A 19,521-nucleotide genomic window follows, 5' to 3' on the forward strand; every position below is an offset into this window, starting at 1 on the left:
CCCGGCGGGTCGGGCGGGCCGGGCTGCGGCGCGCGCGTGGGGAAGCGCGGTGCCGGCGGTGCTCGCGGCGCTCGCCATGTCGCGAGAGACGAGGAGCGACGCCCGGCAGTCCCAGGGCACCCAGCCGTCCCAGGGCGGCACCAGCTCCTCCTCCAGCGCCTCGCAGGGCGCCAGCCAGTCATCCTCCAGCTCCGGCACGCTCAGCTCGCTGGACACCGTGCCCACGCAGGAGCTGCCCTCCGTTCCCGAGGACCCGGAACCCGACGAGCTCGTTCCCCAGCCGTGGGGTCGGCTCTTCGCGCTCGGAAAAGGTTTCAGCAATTGGGGTACGTGACCGCTGGCCCCGGGCTCCTGTCCGCGTCGGGCCGAGGATGCGCCGTGCAGCTCCGTGCCGTTTCGTGCAGCTCCGTTCCGTGCCGTCCCGCTGAGCTCCCGGCTGCTCTGCTCGGCAGTCCGTGTCTCCTCTGCTGCCCGCTCCGTCTGTCCTCCCCGTAGCTTGGATTGCTTTGGTTTGTTTCTGCGTCGTGTGAGCGTATCGCTGAAGGTGAATGGAAAACGACGCTGTTAATACAATGAAACTACTGCTGTACTGCACGTAGCGAAATCGTAGGCTCACGGAATGGCTGAGGTTGGAGGGGAGCTCAGAGATCCCCCAGCCCTGCCGTGTGCTGGCTGCCCATCCATGGCCTCGGGCACCTCCGGGGATGGGGCGCCCACAGCTCTGGGCAGCACTGCCAGGGCAGTGAGGGAAGAATTGCTTCCTCCTCAATCCAACCTCAATCTCTTTAAAGCCACTCCCCCATATCCTGTCACTATGAGACCATGCAAAAGTCACTCCTTTCCTGCTTGTAAGTGCCCTACAAGTACTGGCTGCAGTGAGCTCTCCTGATCCTCCTCCCGCAGCCTTTGTGCACGGGAAAGGTGCTCCAGCCCTCTGAACATCTTCCTCAAATAACGTATTGGTATAGTGTGGTGTTTTGTTGGAGTTAGGAGAAGGGAACGCTGATGTCTCTGTGATCCTACTTTACATTTGTGGCTTCATTCTGTAGAGCAGTTGTTAATCAGTGCCTGCAATGTTGTGTTCTCTCCAATTGGCTGCAGACTGTGTGAATGATGAGTACTGGTTTGGAAGAGACAAAAGCTGCGATTACAGTTTTTCTAAGCTCGGATTATCTGAGACTGGATTTTACCAGAACTACAGCAAGAAGCACTTCCGAATTTTCAGGGTAGGTGGTAAAAAGGTTATCTGTCTGTGTATGGACATAATTGAGAAAGGTGAACTTCTGCTGGGATCTTAATGAGCTCAAAGTTTGCCATGTTCAGCACTGACTCCTTTAACCAGGTGCTGTTCCCTCTCCAGCTTTATGAAATACACCTATGTTTTGAGCCAACACTCAAAACTGCTGTACTCCTTTTTTCTCTATTACTGTCTTTCTGATTTCTTTCTTTTCCTTCTAGGAAATGGGACCAAAAAATTCGTACGTTGCCTACATTGAAGACCACAGCGCGAATGGAACTTTCATTAATAGGGAGCTCATAGGGAAAGGGAAGAGGCTTCCTCTGACTCATAACTCTGAAATCGCACTGTCCATTCAGACTAACAAGGGTAAAACATACCACGACGTATACAGGTTCTTTTGGTGTTCACCAGGAGGTCCTTTGTGCAGTGATTTGAATATTTCCCTTGTCTCTGTGAATGCCCTGTGGCTGAAGTCATAAGAACAGCCATAAGTTTATCGCTGTGTTTGGCACAGACCCAAGGTCTCGTTTTTCAGTGATGAGATTGCCTGCTTAACAATCATTGCTGTAATTTGCAGCATCAGCTGATGGTTTTTTTTTAATATGAATTTTCTAATTCTTGTTTTCCTTACTATTTCTGTGCTGTTTCTGGCGGGCAGCGTTTGCTTGGTTGTGTTGTTGACCATAAAAGCTCGGGAAGTGTCGTTGTAACCATTTTGAAGTGAATAACAGGAGGATGCTCTCCACCCCTCTCCCTAGTGTTTGTCTTTTCTGATCTCACGGTGGATGACCAGTTGGTGTTTCCTAGAGAATTCCGAGAGAAGTACATCATGTCAAAGACTTTGGGAAGGTAAGCATCCCTTCATTTTGTTACCATTTTCAGTACTGTGCTTCCTGAGCTGCCATTGTAGTTTTTCCAATGCCACAGCTATTTCAGGTGTTTTACAGGGCAGGGAGGGCAGCAGGTACCATTAGCAGTGCGTTTACCTTCTGTTTGTTGCACACAGCAAATCAGTTTGGTAAGGATTGCAGTGCTTTGGTTTAACAGAGATTATTTCAGTAGTTTGTGATAAGTGTTCTAATGACTGTGGTGGGTTTCAATGAAGATAAAACACAAATGGACGTGGTCCTACTGACAAACGCTTTTCCAGCTGCAGCTTCAAGCTGATCAACAACTGCGTTAACAGAGACCACGAAGCAGTGCGGTTCCTTAATTATTTCCCTTTATGTGAATGCCAAAACCTGACACTTACTGGCAATGTCTTTGCTTACACAACAGATTTAGCCTCAGACACACTGTGGCACTCTGTGTTTATTAAGACCAGAGTATCAAGAAAGGAGTTGAGTTTGTAATATTAGTGAACCTCACCAAAATTATATTGTATGTCTTCAGTGATCAGTTAATGCTTTTTATCATTATCTGTCACTTAGAGTATCCCAGAATCAAGAGTTATCAGAGATGTGAGATGCTTAAAAGCCATAGGTTGTGATTTCTGAATTAATTGCTCAAGATTTGAAAGTATCTTTTTTTTTCCTTCTGTCTTTCTATTTTCTTTACATGCAAGAACATTTATGTGTGTTTGTAGTTGGTCGAAACTGGGATCCGACACCATCAGTACTTAAATACTATTGAATGTTTTCTGAGATAGTTTTGTCCATCTGTCATATTGAGAAAGGTGGAAAGCTGCAGCCTCTGATTGCATGTAGTCTTAATGAGGCGAGAGCCTCCTGTTCATTTCAGCATGCTTCTTAGGCCGAGTTAGGAAGGTATCTGTAAGCATTAACACAGCTGTGCTTTCATGCTAGTGGTGCCTGTGGAGAAGTCAAACTGGCGTTTGAGAAGAGCACTTGTAATAAAGTTGCAGTAAAGATAATCAACAAGCGGAAGTTCATGGCCAGTGGTGTTAGAGAGGCAGTAAGTACCTTTGTTTCTGTCCTTCGGCCACATTGCAGCCATCCTGATATGGCAGCCTTTATCTCTTACTCTCCCTCTTGTGTAGCAAACGCTTGCTTTTATTCTTTGACCACACTGTTAGGACTGCTTGTTCATGCAGCACACACAAATGAGGGGAGTGGGGAAGTCTTGGGATGTATCTCCTAAAGCACATCAGAATTTACATTGCAGGGAGGTCTGACCAGAGGTCTCTAAGCTCTGCTAATTGTGTTGTACATTCCATCATAACACTTAAATGAAATGGTGTGAAGCCTGCTGGGGAGGGCTTTCCTCATGTCTGCTTTCATAGCTGCTGGAGAAGGAGCCGTGGCTGTAACATGAGAGATACTCAAACAACTTCAGATCGATCACTCTCGTTTGATATGGAGATACAGGATGAACTGTGAAGAAAAAATACAAACAGAGGTTGAAAGTGAATGAGAACGGAGATACAAAATCTGCAGCTATGGGTTCATATGGGAAGTTAAAACAGGTTAGACTCACCTTGTTAATTCTGCAGGATTATATACAAGCTCAGTGAATGCTTCTCTAATTTCCAGTGGTAGAGGTTCAGAGGAGGAGGTAGATGCAGATACTTTCAGATCAATCTTTTTATTTTCTCTAGCATAATAAAGAGTAAAAGTGAGTAGCATTTAACTTTAGGGTAGCTCATGTGGGAAACATCTCAAAGGGAGGAGAAAGCTGTTCAAAGGACAGTGCTGGTCTCTGCTGGCTGAGATTAAGATTTTAAGTTGGAACTTTATTTCTGAAGTGTCTTATCCTAGAATATTGCTGTATGATTCCATATGATATTTGATTCTTTTAACAGAACCCGGCTTTTAATATCAACACAGAAATAGAGATTTTGAAGAAAATAGATCATGTGAGTGTCACTGTACATTTGTATTCATTTTGCTGTGTACTGCACTCTTCTGCTTCACAGACTTAGCATAGTAACGACTGATTTTACCTGTTTAGAGAATGATGCAGGTCATTATTGCAGCCTAAATAAGTCTGTTCAGCACGTTTCAAATTATATTAGGTATACTGTATCTTTGCAGGTAGGAGGTTTTAAAGTCTTGATGTCTCAGATGTAAATTTGGGAAGGCACTTTGCAGAGGAGGTTTCAACCTGAACCATAGCGGTGGGAGAAATCTGTCCTTGATGCAGGCTTCATACAGATTGCCAGATAACCAACATTAGACTCCTCTGGCAAGTTCTTGAGCTGGATCCTTATCTTTCCAGCTCCCCCCCACCCAAAGGCTTTTATTTTCCTTTTGTTAAGTAGAAAGCTTGCACAGATTAATGAACTCTTGTGTATCAAGAAGATATCGGGGTTGTTGTGGAATCTGATGACTGGAAAAAGTAAGGGTGACTGCTGAGCTGTAGTGGTGGCAAGAATTCAGTGTTATTTGTATGGGGGGTGAAGCACAGGGGAGAAGACGACAGACTTTGTTTGCCAAAGCCTATTGGTTGTGTAAGTGCTAATTTAGCTGCCATGGGGAAATCAGACTGAAATAGGAAATTCAAGATGATACGCAGTTGATAGCACTGGTTTTTACAAGTGATTCTACTTTTCCATGTGTCCATCTGTGTTCCCTTTTTATTAGCCCTGCTTAATCAAGATCAAAAACTTCTTTGAAGCAGAGGATTACTACATTGTTTTGGAACTGTAAGTAACTGCTTTGAAAGTAAAGGCATGGAATGTCTTCCACAGCTATAAAGAATGTAAATAGTTCTGAATTCTGTTGTGTATGTGTGTTTTCTTCTTGTTTTCTTTTCCTTTTGCTGGCTTCAAGCACTGTCTGAAGCCTCTGAAAAATCAGGAGCTGGGATAATGAGGGGATTAATCACTTCTACACACTGAAGGCAATTAGTGCCTTGAATAGACACCCACTATGCTGCCGATTTGGGTTGCTGCTACTTGATTTTGAGCTGATAAGAGGATGTAAATCAGAAATCTTGTAACTTCTTCCAGTGAAGACTTCAGAAGATTAGGCCTTAAGTCAGCAATGCCTGTGCTGTGTTTGGAGCATTGCTCATTCATTTTCAGAATTGAAATATATTTTAGAGCCAAAAGAAACAATTTTGGTCTTGGTCTTGTGTAATGAGATGAAACTTTTGAAAGTAATTTATTGACTTGTTACCTACATCTGTTTTAGGATGGAAGGAGGAGAATTGTATGACAGAGTGTCAAGGCCAATCAAGATGAAAGAAGCTACCTGCAAGTTGTACTTTTATCAGATGCTGCTGGCTGTGAAGGTAATAGTGAATTCTATCAAGGAAAATATGGTGATGCATTTACATGTCAATTGGATGAATTTTTTTGTTCTTTGTCACTTCTGAATCTTATGAGAGTAATCAGCACAGTGCTATTAACAAGTAATTGTAACAAGATTCTGTACTTCAGTACAGCCAAATAGCATTCAAACTCTCTTACTGCTTAAAACAACCACCAGAGATTGAGGCAGTAACACACACTGTGCTCACTGAGGCAGGATTATCATGTGGGACTTGCAGTAGTGTGTGAGCAAAGCCTTCAAACTATTAGTGCTTAAATGCTGCACTGTGCGCCCTGACGAAGCATTTCTTTGCAAACTGAAGGGTGGACTTCTTTGGCTTTAAAAAAGGTCATGAGCTGTGTAGCTTTAAATGCACGCATGTCTCTTGAATAGCAGTTTCAGTTATCCTGCCAGTGCTAGTTGAAAAACTGAAAGCATACATCTTAAAGAAGGATAACAGTCTGCTCTTCTTCATGTATGTATATTTGTGTTTATCTAGTATCTTCATGACAATGGAATCATACACCGGGATCTGAAGCCAGAGAACGTGCTGCTTTCATCTTCTGAAGAGACGTGTCTGATAAAGGCAAGGAAGCTTACATTTCTACTGCTCGTGTGGAGATTTGGGAGTACTCCTTTCTGTGCTTCTCAGTATTGAGTTAAACAAAGCACACACACAATAGAATTACTCATACAAGTTGTGAAGTAACCTAAAACTTTGAGGCTTTTCATATGTTCAGTTTTACTCTCGTGGATAGTTCTACCCATACGTTTCTGTGAGAATGACCGAGAAACTGTATTCTTTAACATTTAACTGGGCACAATTTGAAATGTGGTGCCATCTTTAAAAATAAAATCTATATTTGTGAATTTCAGAAAGCATTTTCACAAATGTCCAGGCTATATGATGACAGAGCTGTATGTATTTTCAGAAAGCATTAAGTAGATGTGCATGTCGAAATGATTTGTTCAAGTGGTGTCTTCTAATATGCAAAAATACCTTTATTCTGAGGTTGCCCATTCACATCCAGATTTGAGAATACTTTTTGCTAGTTTGAAGTCTGATCCTCTGTCATATTTCTCCGTACTCATATTCTCCTCAATTGCTGTTTGCTGACTTTAATAATGTTTGAGGTATATTCTGTTCATAGTCTTGTACTGGAACTGTGCCTTGGAAAGAAGAGACTTAATGTTACCTCTGTTGTGCTGAGGATGTGGTATGTTCTAGTCCAGTCAATATGTAACGTGGTGTTACAATTTTTACATACAAGATTACAGATTTTGGACAATCCAAGATTCTTGGAGAAACTTCTCTTATGAAAACATTATGTGGTACTCCCACGTATCTTGCTCCTGAGGTTCTAAATTCACTTGGGACTGCTGGATACAGCCGAGCTGTGGACTGCTGGAGTTTAGGAGTTATTCTTTTTGTATGGTAAGATACTGCTTAGATGCCTTGGGCTTTCATTGAGATACGTGGCTCAAGATGTGGCAACTTCAGTGTATTTAGTAGGAAGTGAAAGTGTGTTTAAAAATGTATACACGTAAATGACACTGTGACAAAACCCGTGTTGTTTGTTTTCTTTCATATAGCTTGTGTGGATATCCGCCATTTAATGAGCAAAATACTCAACTATCTCTGAAGGACCAAATCACTCGTGGAGAATACACGTTCATTTCAAAAGAATGGAAACACGTATCCAACATGGGTATGACTCCTTTATACAGGTAGCAGAATATCTAGATCTTTTCTTTTGTTGAAGTTTGTTTTAACTTCCTTTCAGTTTTCATTTTTGTGGTACATTGCATGTTGATCTGTTTGCATTTTTTTAAGTAGCTGATTGCTTAACTCTTATTATCTTAGCTCTGGATCTTGTGAAGAAGCTGTTGGTAGTGGATCCAAGCAAACGTTTTACGATAGAGGAAGCCTTAGAGCATCCCTGGCTTCAGGTAGGAATTGAGTTTGTTAAGTACAGCCATGATGAGCTGTTCTGGAGATAATTTCTTGATATAAATTCAAAGGCCGTTCAATAACTTGAGTTTCATGAGGTTTTGCTTTTGCAAAGAAGCAGGGAAACTGTGACTGCCCTGGTCACCAGAGATCTCTGTGTACCCAATCCTGCATCTGTGGAGAATGCCAGAAAAGGTGATGAGAAATGAGAGCTTCAATTCTGCAGCTTCTAGGGAATAACAGCAGTTACCTTAAGGCAGAGCTTCCATCCACTGGTTTGTAGGCTGCCCCTGACAGCAGCCAGCAGAAGAGCAGCTGCCACATTGTGCTTCTCATGGGCAGGTGCTGCTGCCTGCCAGCTGGCCCGACTGTTTCTGCTGGCTGCTGTAAGACTGCAGGGATCCTGATACCTATTTGCAGGGAGATGAGAAGGGAGGAGCATACTGTGTGTCTGTGACTTGTTCATTTCTTTTACCGGCATTGTGAATGACATATGGGAAAATGAGCCATCAGATCCCAATCTGTAGAATGACATTAGCCCAGATGCCAGTAGTCACAACTTTCCTGTTGAACAATTTGAAACCAGAGTGAACATTTTGAAGAGATTGCTGCTGCAAGCAAGATGACCATGCAGTACCTAGTTGTGTGCCAAGGACTTTCTTGCGGTGTACAGAGCAAACCTGCTTCACTGCTGTCCCAACAAATGCTCTCTCTACAGCATGGAGATTCTCATTTTTTCCTGTTTTCCTTATTTTAAATTCTTGCAAAGTCAGCTAGGTCCCCTGCTGTTTTTCATTGTGCTTGTCTTCTTGGCCACTGGCCCTCACAGAGTCTTTGTTAGCTCTTACCCCCTCCCATGGTATGTATGCTTTCTCAATTTTCTCAGTTCCATGTTCTTTTTCTACTGTTGTTGCTGCTGTTCCTAGTCTTGTAGCCTTGCTTGATGCTGTTCAGTGCCTTTCCCATCATAAACACCTCTTTGCTTAGTTTCTGCTTCTAATTTGACTTCTCCTTCGTCTGCCTTTGACAACGCAGTCATGAGTACACCACAGGTATTCCACCTTGTCATGAGTACACCACAAGGAAGTTTTATCCTTCCAAATCATATACTTCTGCCAGAGAGAGAAAGGAATTATTTATTCCTGTCTTCTCCAAAGTAACCACACTATGCTTAATTGTATGTCTGTTCAGTTTTCTCTTTATTACCTGAATATTACTTCATGTAGCTGCAGACGTCCCTGTTCTTTGCAGGGGAGTTGGACTTGATGACCTCCAAGGGTCCATTCCAACTCAAAACATTCTGTGATCTCTGTAGCTTAACTATCTCATAGAACTGTAGCTCCTGTGACATTGTATGCCCCCCACATAGGCTGAAGCAAGGGAGAATCACTCAAATCAGCAGCTGCTAGTTACTGAGACAGAATATTCAGTTGGATAATTGTTTGTAAGTAACTCAGTTGTTGGGCATCCGGAAATACTTTCTACCTTTCCTGGCTTTTACTACTGTAGTTTTGTGCATAATTTCTGCAGTGGTTAATTGGCTGTAGCTTCTTACATTTTGATTATAATGCTGAGCAGGGTAAGTTACTGACAAACCACGATATACTGATTTTAAGAATCACTGATATGCATTATGGGAAAGAGGAAGTATATGACAGCGATTTACACAAGTTAAGACTGAGATCTGTCAGTATGTGAAGTGAAGCTGTGAGCATCTTGACTATATATACCCTTTAGGGGCAGCTCTTACTGATATGTTTGGTTTTGAAGACAGGACAAGAAGTTTTATACAGCATTTTACCTGTATGTCATCTAGCATTCAGGTGTCACTCTTTAAGCTGCTTCGTGGGCTGTTATTAAAAATGTCAGTTTTTTATAGGTGATATACTGCGTGCTTTGAGAGGCCAACATGCAATATGTTCAGTTCTAAATATCACAAACCTCGAGTACTGTCACCAACAAAGCTGCTAGAGTCTTGTGATCACAAGTAGTGAGAAGGAGCTGCTGGCTCCGTGCTCCCTCTTGTGTTGTGCTGTAAGTATTACCTCTAAAGTCTCGTTTGGAACACGCACAAGATGCATACTTAAAGTGTGTAGCATGTCAGCCCCCTCTAGCGATCTGGGGTCCTCTAGAGAACTTTTCAGTTATTGTAAGCATACGTTCTCCAAACAAAACATAATTTTTACAGCTCAATTTAAAAAAAAAAAGGTGTTATGTAATTGAAAAACGTGACACTGGAATAAGACAAGTCCAAATTCCATTTAAAATAAATTATGTGTTCACATTGAAGCCTCTGTAGTGCTAAAGAACATATTTAAACCAAAAAAGGAGATGCTGCGATACTCTGTAGTTTAGAATAAGAACCCATCTCCCCTGCCTTCCACCCAAAAAAGGGTTACAATTTTTGAAACCCACAGGAGCTCAGTGATCCTTACTTCTCTTGAACCTCTGCCAGTGAATGTCTCATTCACTCTTCCCTGATTTTCCCCATCTTTGCTGTGATAATAGAACAAAATTATTATAGAAATTGTTATATTCAGGTAGTTGTTAAGAATAAATGTCTGTTTTTGGTTCTAGATCAGTTGTTCAGCTGGTGAACCTACAGTCACTGTTCAAAGCTCAGCCAAAGGAAATGATCTAAGTTAAAATCACAATGAGCAGCATACTTCAGGTAGTCCCAGGCAAGGTTTCAAGATCTGATTTCAACTTTGGAAGTCTGATTTAGGGTTTGCAGGTAATCCATAGTAACCCATTTTTAATAAAATTCCTGCAGAAGTTGCTGAAACTAGAGAATGAGGTTTTATTTTCAGAAGAGGAAGTTTACTGTGTCAACTAAATGTCTTTTGCATGTGGAATTCCTTTTTCCCTGAGGTTGCCCAGCATAGACCAAGGACACCTCAGTCCTTGGCAGCTGAACCAGAATGCATCTATGTGCTAGCATTTTCTCTTGAAACACACCTGGCTTTCTGTTAAATGATAGCTTTCCCTAAGAAATGATCTGTGCTTTCCTACCTTGTGCTGCTCTTTCCCCTACTAATGCTCCTGCAGCCAGACTTCTTTATGCAGAAGTGCTACTAATAACATCCCTGTGTCCACTTCTTTCCAGTGCCTCTCCCATTAATGGCAGCTTCTGACTTACCACTTCTGGTAGAGGATGAACTGTATAATCCAGTGAACTTGTTATGGTAGGGAACAGTGTAGCAATGTGCATGGCCTATGAATAAGAAATATTTGTTAACAATCATTTGGGTTTTTAAAAGTGAAACCTTCCATTTACAACCTTTGATATATGGACTTAGGGTAGAGATAATGGTGGGGTGTTTTAAAAGTAGAGGTTGTTCCTGTCATTTTAGTATAGATGTTTTAGCTGGTTCTTCTCTACTTAGAGTACACAATAGATTGTTTGGAAGGATGATGGTGGGTTGGAGACATGATTAAAAACTACATGTTGAGATGATGCTAAGCTGGTGGAAATGAAAATATTCTGGTAGGAATGGAAGTCATTATGAAAATGAAATGTAAGAAAATACTTGTTTTTCAAGAGCAAGGAACTTGATTTTGATGAAAGCTGGGTCCCAAGCCCTGATGAGGCCTCCTGATAAAACTGACCAGTGAATTATCTGCACAAACACCTAGCCCTGCATGCTGTGTTCTTTCAGTATTGTTGCACTTCATTGCATGGTATTATTATTTCAGTTTTTGCTTGACTGGTATTAGCTAAGTACTTACAGAGGGAAATAATGTATTTGTAGAACGAAGTAGAGCTGTTTTTTTCCTTACCAACGCTGTGCATAAACCAGCTGCTGAAAATTCTCTGGGGCAGGTTAGGATGATGTTAATTTGGGGGGCCAATGGGAGGGATGAGGGAAGGTTGGATCAGTTTAACTGTAGCTGTTGGAGGTCCTTGAGGTGTTTATTCTGGAATTTTCTGTTTGTTACGACGTTATTTGCCAGAAATTACACATTCAGATTTTGGTTGGGGAACAGAGCCGATGTTTCCAAGGACCGATGCCCTGATAAAATGTAACCTATTTGCTGTAAAGTGGTGTTTCCCAATTCTGTTTCTCAGTTGCATGGTGTTAAGGATAGATTCACTTCTTTCACTGGGCCTGAGGTTGGAAACCTTAGAGAAGGAATTGTGACACTGTGCAGTGTTTTATAGCAATCTGGGACTGCCATTTCAGCTCCTTTCTCCTAGCACTACATGTTTTATTTTTCTAATGGTGAGGGGAAAAGTTATGTCCTTTTCTCCTTTATTTATTCCACAATTGCTGGTCCACCTTAAACATTCCATGTAGTACTTAAGGCTGATCCTTTTTTTTTTTTACTTTTAACAGGATGAGGATATGAAAAATACATTTCAACAACTACTTGCTCAGACAAGTGCCACTATGAATCCACCACAAACATCAAAAATGGTATGAATGACAGATTATGTGAAGATTAATACTTGGTGCCAAAGCTAGATTTAAAAGTAAACCCTAATAAGAAAATGTAATCCTGATAATTTAGGATAGAAGTGTACTTTCTGCCTTTATGCAGCAGTCCACTAATTCTTTCCTGCAGTCTTAGTAGAAGGAGTTTACTTTTGTGCTTTGGCAAGACACTTTGAATGTAAACAAACTGTCTCTTAGGTTTTAAAAGACTATCCATATATTTAAAGTTCTGTATGTGAGTATGTATGTTTTGATGGATTTGAGTCATGAACATGTAATATTCAAAGGAAAATTCTTATGGCATTAAAAGCTTAGAAGTGGTATTGTGATATTAATTACTAGATAGCAATTAGCATTATTTTAAACAGTAGTCAAAGCTGGGAGAGGCTGAAACAGAAAAGGGAGTAAGGGCAGTGTCTTACATGAGAAGGATCACTTGCCATTAGATCACTGGAGAGAAACACTCATTAGTCATGCTGCTGTTTCAGTTACAGGAGGGAGACTTTATCCAGCATCTGTAATTCTGCAGTAGACAAAACAGTCAGGCTCTGTCTTACCTGATTAATGTAGCCATCCTGCTGCATCTTTCCTTTAGCCAATTGCTACGAGAAAACGTCTCCATGACAATGAGGATGAACCTGTCTCTTCTAAGCATGCTGCTCCTTCCACGTCATTTCAGAAAATGAGGTGAAAAAGGGACTTTTTTTGTTAATTATTGCTTTATTTTATGGAGAGCAGAATTTTTATTTTTTAAAATCCTATTGTTGGAATAACTACTGAAGATGCAATTGATAAATAAAAATAACTTTGTAAGAGTGAAGTTACTGCTGTGTATGCATGGGGATTTACACAAGTAGTCATTCTGGAGTTCATCCATCTGTTTGATTCAAGAGGAGTGTCAGGAAAAGATGTTTCTTCTTGGATGAAGTTATGAAAAAACTTGAGGCTAAATTCATTACCATCTACACTTCTGCATTCTTCTGTTCCAATTTCTAGCTTATGTTTGAAGGTATTGCTTAGTATCCTCCTACATGAAATGCAAAGTTTGAGCTTTTGCCTTAACTGTAGTATTACCAGGCACAAAATTATGTCTGTGAACTCCTCAGGAAATGCATAAAGAGAAATCCACTATGACAAGGGCTATGGTTAGAATAACTGCAGTCCTTAAAATGCCTGTACCTGCTAACTGTCCTCTTCTTGAAAAGTGTGTACTGTTTATTTACCTTTGGATGGACTGAATAAGAAGCGTGGTATCCATCTTCCTTACATCATTTGTTAAGCTGTAAGAGAAGATCAAGGAATTAAACTGAGGAACAATTTTAAATTTTCTTGTCTGTTAAGTGGAAAAGTTTTTGGACTGTGTGCCAATTGCTTGAGGATATGAATTTAATTATTTAGTAAGAGAGAACAATTTAATAACTTTAGCCTAAAACCATGCACATTGTGATTAGAGACATTTACTGTAAATGGATTAGGAAAGAATAAAGCCTAATCCATTACAAAGCAAAGCACTGTCAAGTATAAATTAAGATAAGACACTCAGGAGGTAAGGTTTTCTCCTTTGTGTCTGTTGCAGAGGTCACGTGTGTTATGAGACACTTGTATCCATCGCTGTAAATGGTGAGATGCAGTATTTGCACAACAATTTGCATGTTCGTTTCATGAGGGCCTGTAGTGGAAATGCTGAGTCTCAGCCTGAAGCAGTCATTGAGCACATGGTGGGAAGGCAGGGCGAACCCAGGGGAGCTCAGATGTGTGCAATGTACATGAGTGACTGGAAGAAGTGGAGCCAGGATCCATCCCTTCCCTCATTTAAGGGCAGGCAGTGGAGCAGTGGGTACCTTGCTGGAGATCCCTGTCTGTCTGAGGTCTTTGAAAGGCCAATACCTTTTCTTCCTTTGTTTTTGTGTTTTTAGCTGCTCTGTTTGAGCTTGTTTTCATTCCCTATAGCCTAGGGTTGTACCACTGCTGTTACTGCTGTACTTTCACTTGCGTTATAGCGTTACAGGGTCACAAAAATGATCCAAGGGATGGAATATCTGCCGTGTGAGGACAGGCTGAGAAGAGAAGGCTGTGGGGAGAGCTGAGGATGGATTTTAAGCATCTAAAGGGGCTGTAAGAAAGGAGGGCCAGACCCTTAGCAGGGTATGTTCTGACAGGACAAGGGAAATGATTTCAAACTAAAAGGGGAGATTTAGACTGCATACAAGGAAGAAGTTTTTATGCAAAGGGTAGTGGCACAGGGTGCCCAGAGAGCTGGTGCTGCCCCATCCCTGCACACAGCCACGCTCAGGGGACGGGGCTGTGAGCACTGCTGGAGCTGTGGGTGTCCCTGTGCACTGCAGGCACTGGGAACAGACGGCTTTTGGGGGTCCCTTCTAACTCTAACAGTTCTGTGAGTCTCTTTCAACTGGCAGTCTGCAGCATTTGGAAGATTTTAGGTTAGGTGCTGGTTCCAGAAAGCTGATGAGTGCGTGTTCCCGTGCTTGGTGAGAACAATGTCATGGGTCACGGGCAACTGTCCCTGAATCCTGAAGAGGTGCGCCATGAAATACCACTCATCCTAGAAATGCTACTGGGGCTTCTGCTGCCTTTAGGAGAAGATTTTCTGCCTTCATGGCAGTACAAGGATTTGGGTCTAGGTTCTTTGTGAAGACGGAGTTCGGAATCGCGCACAGAGTTTGGCGGCAGGCCGCCCGCTTACCTTCGGCTTCGGCGGGACGAGCGGGACACGGGCTCTGGCCGGGCGCGGGGCAGGACGTCCGGCCTCGGCGCCGTCGGGCGGGGGGCGGCCGGGGTCCGAGCGGAGCCCAGCCCCGGGGGCGGGGCCGGGGGCAGTGCGGTTTCCTCAGAGCCGGGGCCCGGAACGTGGCGCCGCGGGCCGGGCGGGCGGAGCGGGATCGGTCCGGCGAGGGGCGGCGGCGGCCCCCGGAGGCGGCGGCGGAGGAGGGGCCGGAGCGCGATGGAGCAACAGGCGGCGCCGCCCGCCCCACCGGGGGCCGCGTCGGGGGGCCGGGGGCGGCGGCGGCGGGAGCGGGACGCGGAGCCCCCCCGGGTGAGTGGCGGCGGGGCGGCCCTCGGGGCGGGCGGTCGCTTCCCGCCCGCTCGGCCTCCCGGGGGCGTCGGGAGAAGTTGCGGCGCGCGGGCGGGCCGCGTCCCCGGACCGGATCCCGGGGCGGGAGGGGGGGAGGGAGCGAAGGCCCCGCGGAGGTGAGGAGCGGGGCAGGGCGGGGCGGCTCCCCGGCGGGCCGCGGACGTGCCGAGGGAGCGAGGCTCCGGGACGGCGGGGCCTCGGGCACAGCCGCGGTTCTCTCGCGGGGCGCTCGGCGGTTCTTCCCGGGACTTTGTGAGGGACTGAGAGCGGCGCCGCTTCCCGCCCCTTCCCTGCCCGCCGCCCGGCTGAGGAGCGAGGGAGCGCGGTGCGGGCAGCGGTGCCTGCGCCGTTACGCACGTGCGGACCGTTATTGCCTGTGTGATTTTGCATACGGCTTGTTGGAGCGTGCTTCTGTGTGGAGGAGAGCGCGACTGTCAGCGTGATGCCTATACGGCCGTGGGCTCCAGGATAAGCAGAAAACGAGTCTGTTTTGTTAAAGCTGACAAATAATTTTCTTGGTGTGTCAAACATGTACCTGTAGTACAATAGATCATGGTGTCATAGGATGGTTTAAGTTGGGAGGGATCCCTGAAGGCCATCTGGTCCCACAGGGACACCACAGCTCCAGCAGTGCTCACAGCGCCGTGCCCTGAGCGTGGCTGTGTGCAGGGATGGGGCAGCACCAGCTCTCTGGGCACCCTGTGCAGTGCCTCACTGCCCTCAGTGTGAACAACTTCTTCCTCGTATCCAATCTAAATCTCCCTTTTTAGTTTGAAACTATTTCCCCTTGTCCTATTGCACAGACCAGGCTGAAGGGTCTGTTCCTTCTTTTGTACGGCCCCTTTTAGATATTGAAAAACTGCTGTCAGCTCTCCCCACAGCCTTCTGCTCTCCATGCTGCACAGCCCCAGCTCTCTCAGCCCATCCTCACTGGGAGGTATTCCATCCCTTGGGTCAGTTTTGTTGCACGTGATACGTCCATGTCTCTCCTGTGCTGAGGACTCACCCTGGATACTCCAGGTGTTCCAGGTGAGGTCTCGCAGCACAGAGTAGAGAGATGCAATAATGTCCCTCTCTTTGCTGCCCACACTGCTTTGGATGCAGCCTAGGATACAGCTGGCTTTCTGGGTTGCAAGAGCACACTGCTGGCTCACATCCAGCTGTCATCTACCAGTACCACTGGTACTGGCAGGACTCTGCTCCATCGTTATGTCCCTCCGCTTGTACTGATAGCAGGGATTGCCATAACCTAGGTGCAGGACTTTGCATTTGGATTTGTAAACCTCATGTAAACCACCTGGGCCTACTGCTCAGCTTGTCTAGGTCTCTCTGGATTGCAAGCCCTTCCTTAGGTGTGTTGACCATGCCACACAGCTTGGCATAATCTAGCAACTTTCTGAGGGTGCACTTGATTCAACTGTTGATGTGATTGATGAAAGCATTTAAGAGACCTGGTGCCTGTTCTGCCCCCTGAGGGACTGCTTGTCTCTGATCTCCATCTGAACGTTGAGCCATTAACCACCACTCTCTGGGCACAATCTCACAACCATTTCCTCATCCATTCAACAATCTACCCATTAAATTCATATATTTCCAATTTGAAGAGAAAGGTGTCATGGAGGATTGTGTCATGGGTCTTAGTGAAGTCCAAATAGGTGACATAGGTCTTGCTGCACTACTGGCACCGAATATACAGCTGGTTCTCATGCAGGCTATTCCTCCACCCAGCATTCCAGCTGCTGAAGAAATTTTCAGCAGTTTGGTTTGAAGAGCGATGCTACTGACTGAATTTGGAATCTAGAGACTGGCTCTGTTGGATGCACCTTTGGATGACAGCGTGTGTCATTAGTGCAGTTCTGTTTTTACTCTGAAATACAGAGTGGTGATTAAGGACAGGATATATTATCCTTACCTGCAGTCCAGGTAAGGCTGCAATAGCATCATTAATGGTTGTTACTGCTGATACTCTGTACTGTTTAAACCTCCAGTATTCTAGAGATGAAACCCATTACTGTAACAGTATCACTCTGTGCATATATTAATGCTACTTACCAGTTGTGCCTTGTTTTCTGTCTTCTCACAGTATTTTGGCATCTTATTCTTCTATTGACTGAAGCTGAAAACCTCTTGCTTGTCTATTGCATATTCTTTCTTCCTTGCCTAGATACCAGTTATTTCCATTCCTACTGAGCAAGTCTCTAGGGATGATGAAGTTGTAATGAGAGACTGAGGGTGAAGTAGCTACCTGCCTGTTCATTTTAGTTTTTATTAGATTTTTCTCTTACACTAATGGTAGATCTGTTGAATAGTAGTAGTTGGCTTCAGGAGGTCAACTTGTATTACTTTTTTCTGTATCCGTGTCATACTGACTATTAAAGCAGGAAGAAGTTCATTTTCTCATTATTTTTCTTTCTAATTTCCTTCTTTTAATTATTCTATTATTTTCCATTTCCTCTCTACCAAGTTTTCAGTGTGTTTCTCCTATTCTTTAAAAACTTCTGCTCTTTTGCATTCTTCTTTTGAAATGATTGTCAGTAACATACTTCATGTTGATGCCGAGGGGGATTGTCCCTGAAGGGCAACTCTCTAATGAGATTAGTGAAGAACCTATAAAATTTGCACTTTTCCTTTTGTTTTAGCCTTTCAGCATGCTCATGCACAGTTCACAGAATCAGAACATGTTTGGGTTGGAGGGGACCTTACAGCCTCCCCAGCCCCATCCCTGTTGCCCACCAGCTTGGGCAGCCTGGGACCCCATCCATGGCTCTGAGCACCTGCAGGAATGGGACACCCACAGCTCTGGGCTGTCTGCGCCAGGACCTCAGTGCTCTCATAATAGTGAATTTGCTCATCTAAATCTCCCCTCTTCTTAGTTTAAAGCCATTCTTCCTTGTCCCGGCACATCAGACCATGTAAAAAGTCAGTTTCCATGTTGTTTATAAGCTCCGGGTCCCTCTGGATGGCATCCCTTCCTTCTGTCATCAGCTGCACCACTCAGCTTGGTGTCATCTGCAGAGTTGCTCAGGGCGCACCTGATCTCATTGTCAATGTCACAGAAACAGATGGTAGAGTACTGGTCCAAAGGCAGACCCATGGAGACACCACCTGTACTGCCTCCACCTGGGTATGGAGCTGCTCACCCTCTGCTGCAGTCATCCAACCAATTGCTAATTCACTGAGCAGTTCCACCTTTCAAATCCTTATCTGTCCAGTTGAGAGATCAGTAAGTGGCAGGACCACGTCAGAGGCCTTGCAGAGTTGTCTTACCATTATGTGACATTGCTCACTCTTCCCTTGTCAACTGATGCAGACTGTCCTCTCTTTAGGTCTCATGTTAGAGGTTATATGGTCTTTTGAGGGAATTATTACTCAGGTTAAAATGCTCTGTACTCCTTATTAACAGTGAGAATTTTGGTAACTCTGTATTGGATTTTTTTGCCTGTAGCGTCTATGAAGTGTCAGTTCTAAGTTACTATGAAATCAAGTGAATCAATTCTCCATGGAAGGCATTGTGTCTCTCTGTAGCTACTTGAGACTTACCAGCCCTGTGTCCCTGCAGCACGTCCAGCCACCTGTGGCCTTCTGGTGACTAGCTGTTGTTCTCAGACTTCCCTAATCTGTGGGTTTCAGCATCTCCCGACGTGTAATACTTGCTAAATCTTCACATTCTGTCCTTGCAGCTTCTCAGCTTATATTAAACTGACCGCATGATGAAGTTTGTGCTCATGGACACTTAGAATTGTGAGCTGTTGCACTGGTTGGTGTAAAGAGACGTGTTCTGCTCAGATCCTTGTGCTGTAGCTGCAGGTTGAGAGTTCTGCTTGTACTTGGTTGAAGAGCAGATAAGTATGCTGGTAGCTTTGAAGATGAACTGCATATTGAGCTAATTTTCACGTATGCAGAAACTTGCTTTTTATAATGTTATTCCCAATAATAGATAAATACAAAGTTCAAGCTACATACTATCCAGAATACTATATAAGGGGCAACTGCAGTGATGAAAGGAAGAAAGTTTGGGGTTCTGCTGTAGAAGGAAGAAATGCTATGGAGATTTGGGGTGGATAGGGTGGATATCATGAAAAACATTTTCATGGTGAAAATCATGAGCCGGTTGAATGGAATTGCCCAAGGAAAGCATGGAGTCGCCTTGAGTAGGAAGAGTTTGGACAAACACCTGTCAGAAACAATTTGATTAGGAAGGAAAGGATCATAAGAAAGATATTGCTGGTTTCAAATGTAATGGTCTCGCTGTTACTGTTTTTTGACTTGGGAAAAAAAATAAACTATTTTTGATGCTTAAGACAGGATGCCAATTTGCACTTTGCTTCCCCTTGCACCTAAAAATATGACTCAGCTGACTCTGGTAATGTATTTGAGCCCTGTGATTGTGTTGTGGTAACAACATGTGATACTCTTAACCTTTTTCTGTCTGCTGAACTGAAAATGGATAATAGCAATTTCAATTATAGTATTGTCTGATCCTTTCATGACTGTTTCCAGGCACATTATGGTTCTGTATGTACATGTTGCCTGTTGCCAAGTACAGTTACTGCCCAATTTACAGGGGTCTTTTTGTTGGAGTTGTA

General features: G+C 44.0%; 2 protein-coding genes and 1 long non-coding RNA gene across 8 annotated transcripts in view; 2 read left to right on the top strand and 1 right to left on the bottom strand.

Moving 5' to 3' along the window:
• The first annotated feature begins 14 nt into the window (after positions 1 to 14).
• On the top strand, positions 15 to 13,047 carry CHEK2 (checkpoint kinase 2). 5 transcript variants are annotated; one of them, XR_007380363.1, is made up of 15 exons: positions 15 to 326; positions 1,102 to 1,226; positions 1,459 to 1,606; positions 1,999 to 2,089; positions 3,046 to 3,154; positions 4,002 to 4,055; positions 4,783 to 4,844; positions 5,335 to 5,434; positions 5,954 to 6,040; positions 6,726 to 6,889; positions 7,048 to 7,163; positions 7,319 to 7,404; positions 9,983 to 10,139; positions 11,743 to 11,823; positions 12,437 to 12,455. XR_007380363.1 is itself a non-coding variant. In XM_048964314.1 (14 exons), exons 1-14 carry the CDS (start codon positions 77 to 79, stop codon positions 12,360 to 12,362), a joined length of 1,506 nt encoding a protein of 501 aa, XP_048820271.1. In that variant the 5' UTR covers positions 15 to 76; the 3' UTR covers positions 12,363 to 13,047. The 5 variants fall into 5 exon arrangements, 3 of the variants coding, with proteins under 3 accessions (XP_048820271.1, XP_048820270.1, XP_048820272.1); XR_007380364.1 differs by lacking the exons at positions 11,743 to 11,823; positions 12,437 to 12,455 and adding an exon at positions 9,285 to 9,439 and having other exon boundaries at positions 9,983 to 10,088; XM_048964314.1 differs by lacking the exon at positions 9,983 to 10,139 and having other exon boundaries at positions 12,330 to 13,047.
• LOC125701815 (uncharacterized) lies at positions 3,338 to 14,722 on the bottom strand. 2 transcript variants are annotated; one of them, XR_007380367.1, is made up of 6 exons: positions 14,546 to 14,722; positions 13,065 to 13,121; positions 12,264 to 12,364; positions 10,545 to 10,619; positions 3,677 to 3,793; positions 3,338 to 3,573 (listed from the first exon to the last, which is right to left on the bottom strand). It is a non-coding gene; the product is annotated as an uncharacterized LOC125701815 (long non-coding RNA). The 2 variants fall into 2 exon arrangements; XR_007380366.1 differs by lacking the exons at positions 3,338 to 3,573; positions 3,677 to 3,793 and adding an exon at positions 7,472 to 8,517 and having other exon boundaries at positions 14,546 to 14,721.
• A 66-nt stretch (positions 14,723 to 14,788) lies between these two features.
• TTC28 (tetratricopeptide repeat domain 28) overlaps positions 14,789 to 19,521 on the top strand; it is a 125,657-nt gene continuing 120,924 nt past the window's right edge. The window contains exon 1 of the mRNA XM_048964308.1: positions 14,789 to 14,896. Within this exon, the coding sequence (XP_048820265.1) occupies positions 14,804 to 14,896 (93 nt within the window). The 5' untranslated portion in view covers positions 14,789 to 14,803. The remainder of the gene's footprint in view (positions 14,897 to 19,521) is intronic.

The sequence above is a fragment of the Lagopus muta genome, chromosome 17 (genome assembly GCF_023343835.1).
Source record: "Lagopus muta isolate bLagMut1 chromosome 17, bLagMut1 primary, whole genome shotgun sequence".
NCBI classification, from domain to species: Eukaryota; Metazoa; Chordata; class Aves; order Galliformes; family Phasianidae; genus Lagopus; species Lagopus muta.

Coding starts and splice junctions, on each gene's coding strand:
- CHEK2 (XM_048964313.1), top strand. CDS start 77: ATGTCGCGAGAGACGAGGAGCGACGCCCGGCAGTCCCAGGGCACCCAG. Junction 5,435..5,953: donor AGATGCTGCTGGCTGTGAAG/GTAATAGTGAAT, acceptor GTGTTTATCTAG/TATCTTCATGACAATGGAAT. Junction 7,405..11,742: donor TAGAGCATCCCTGGCTTCAG/GTAGGAATTGAG, acceptor TACTTTTAACAG/GATGAGGATATGAAAAATAC.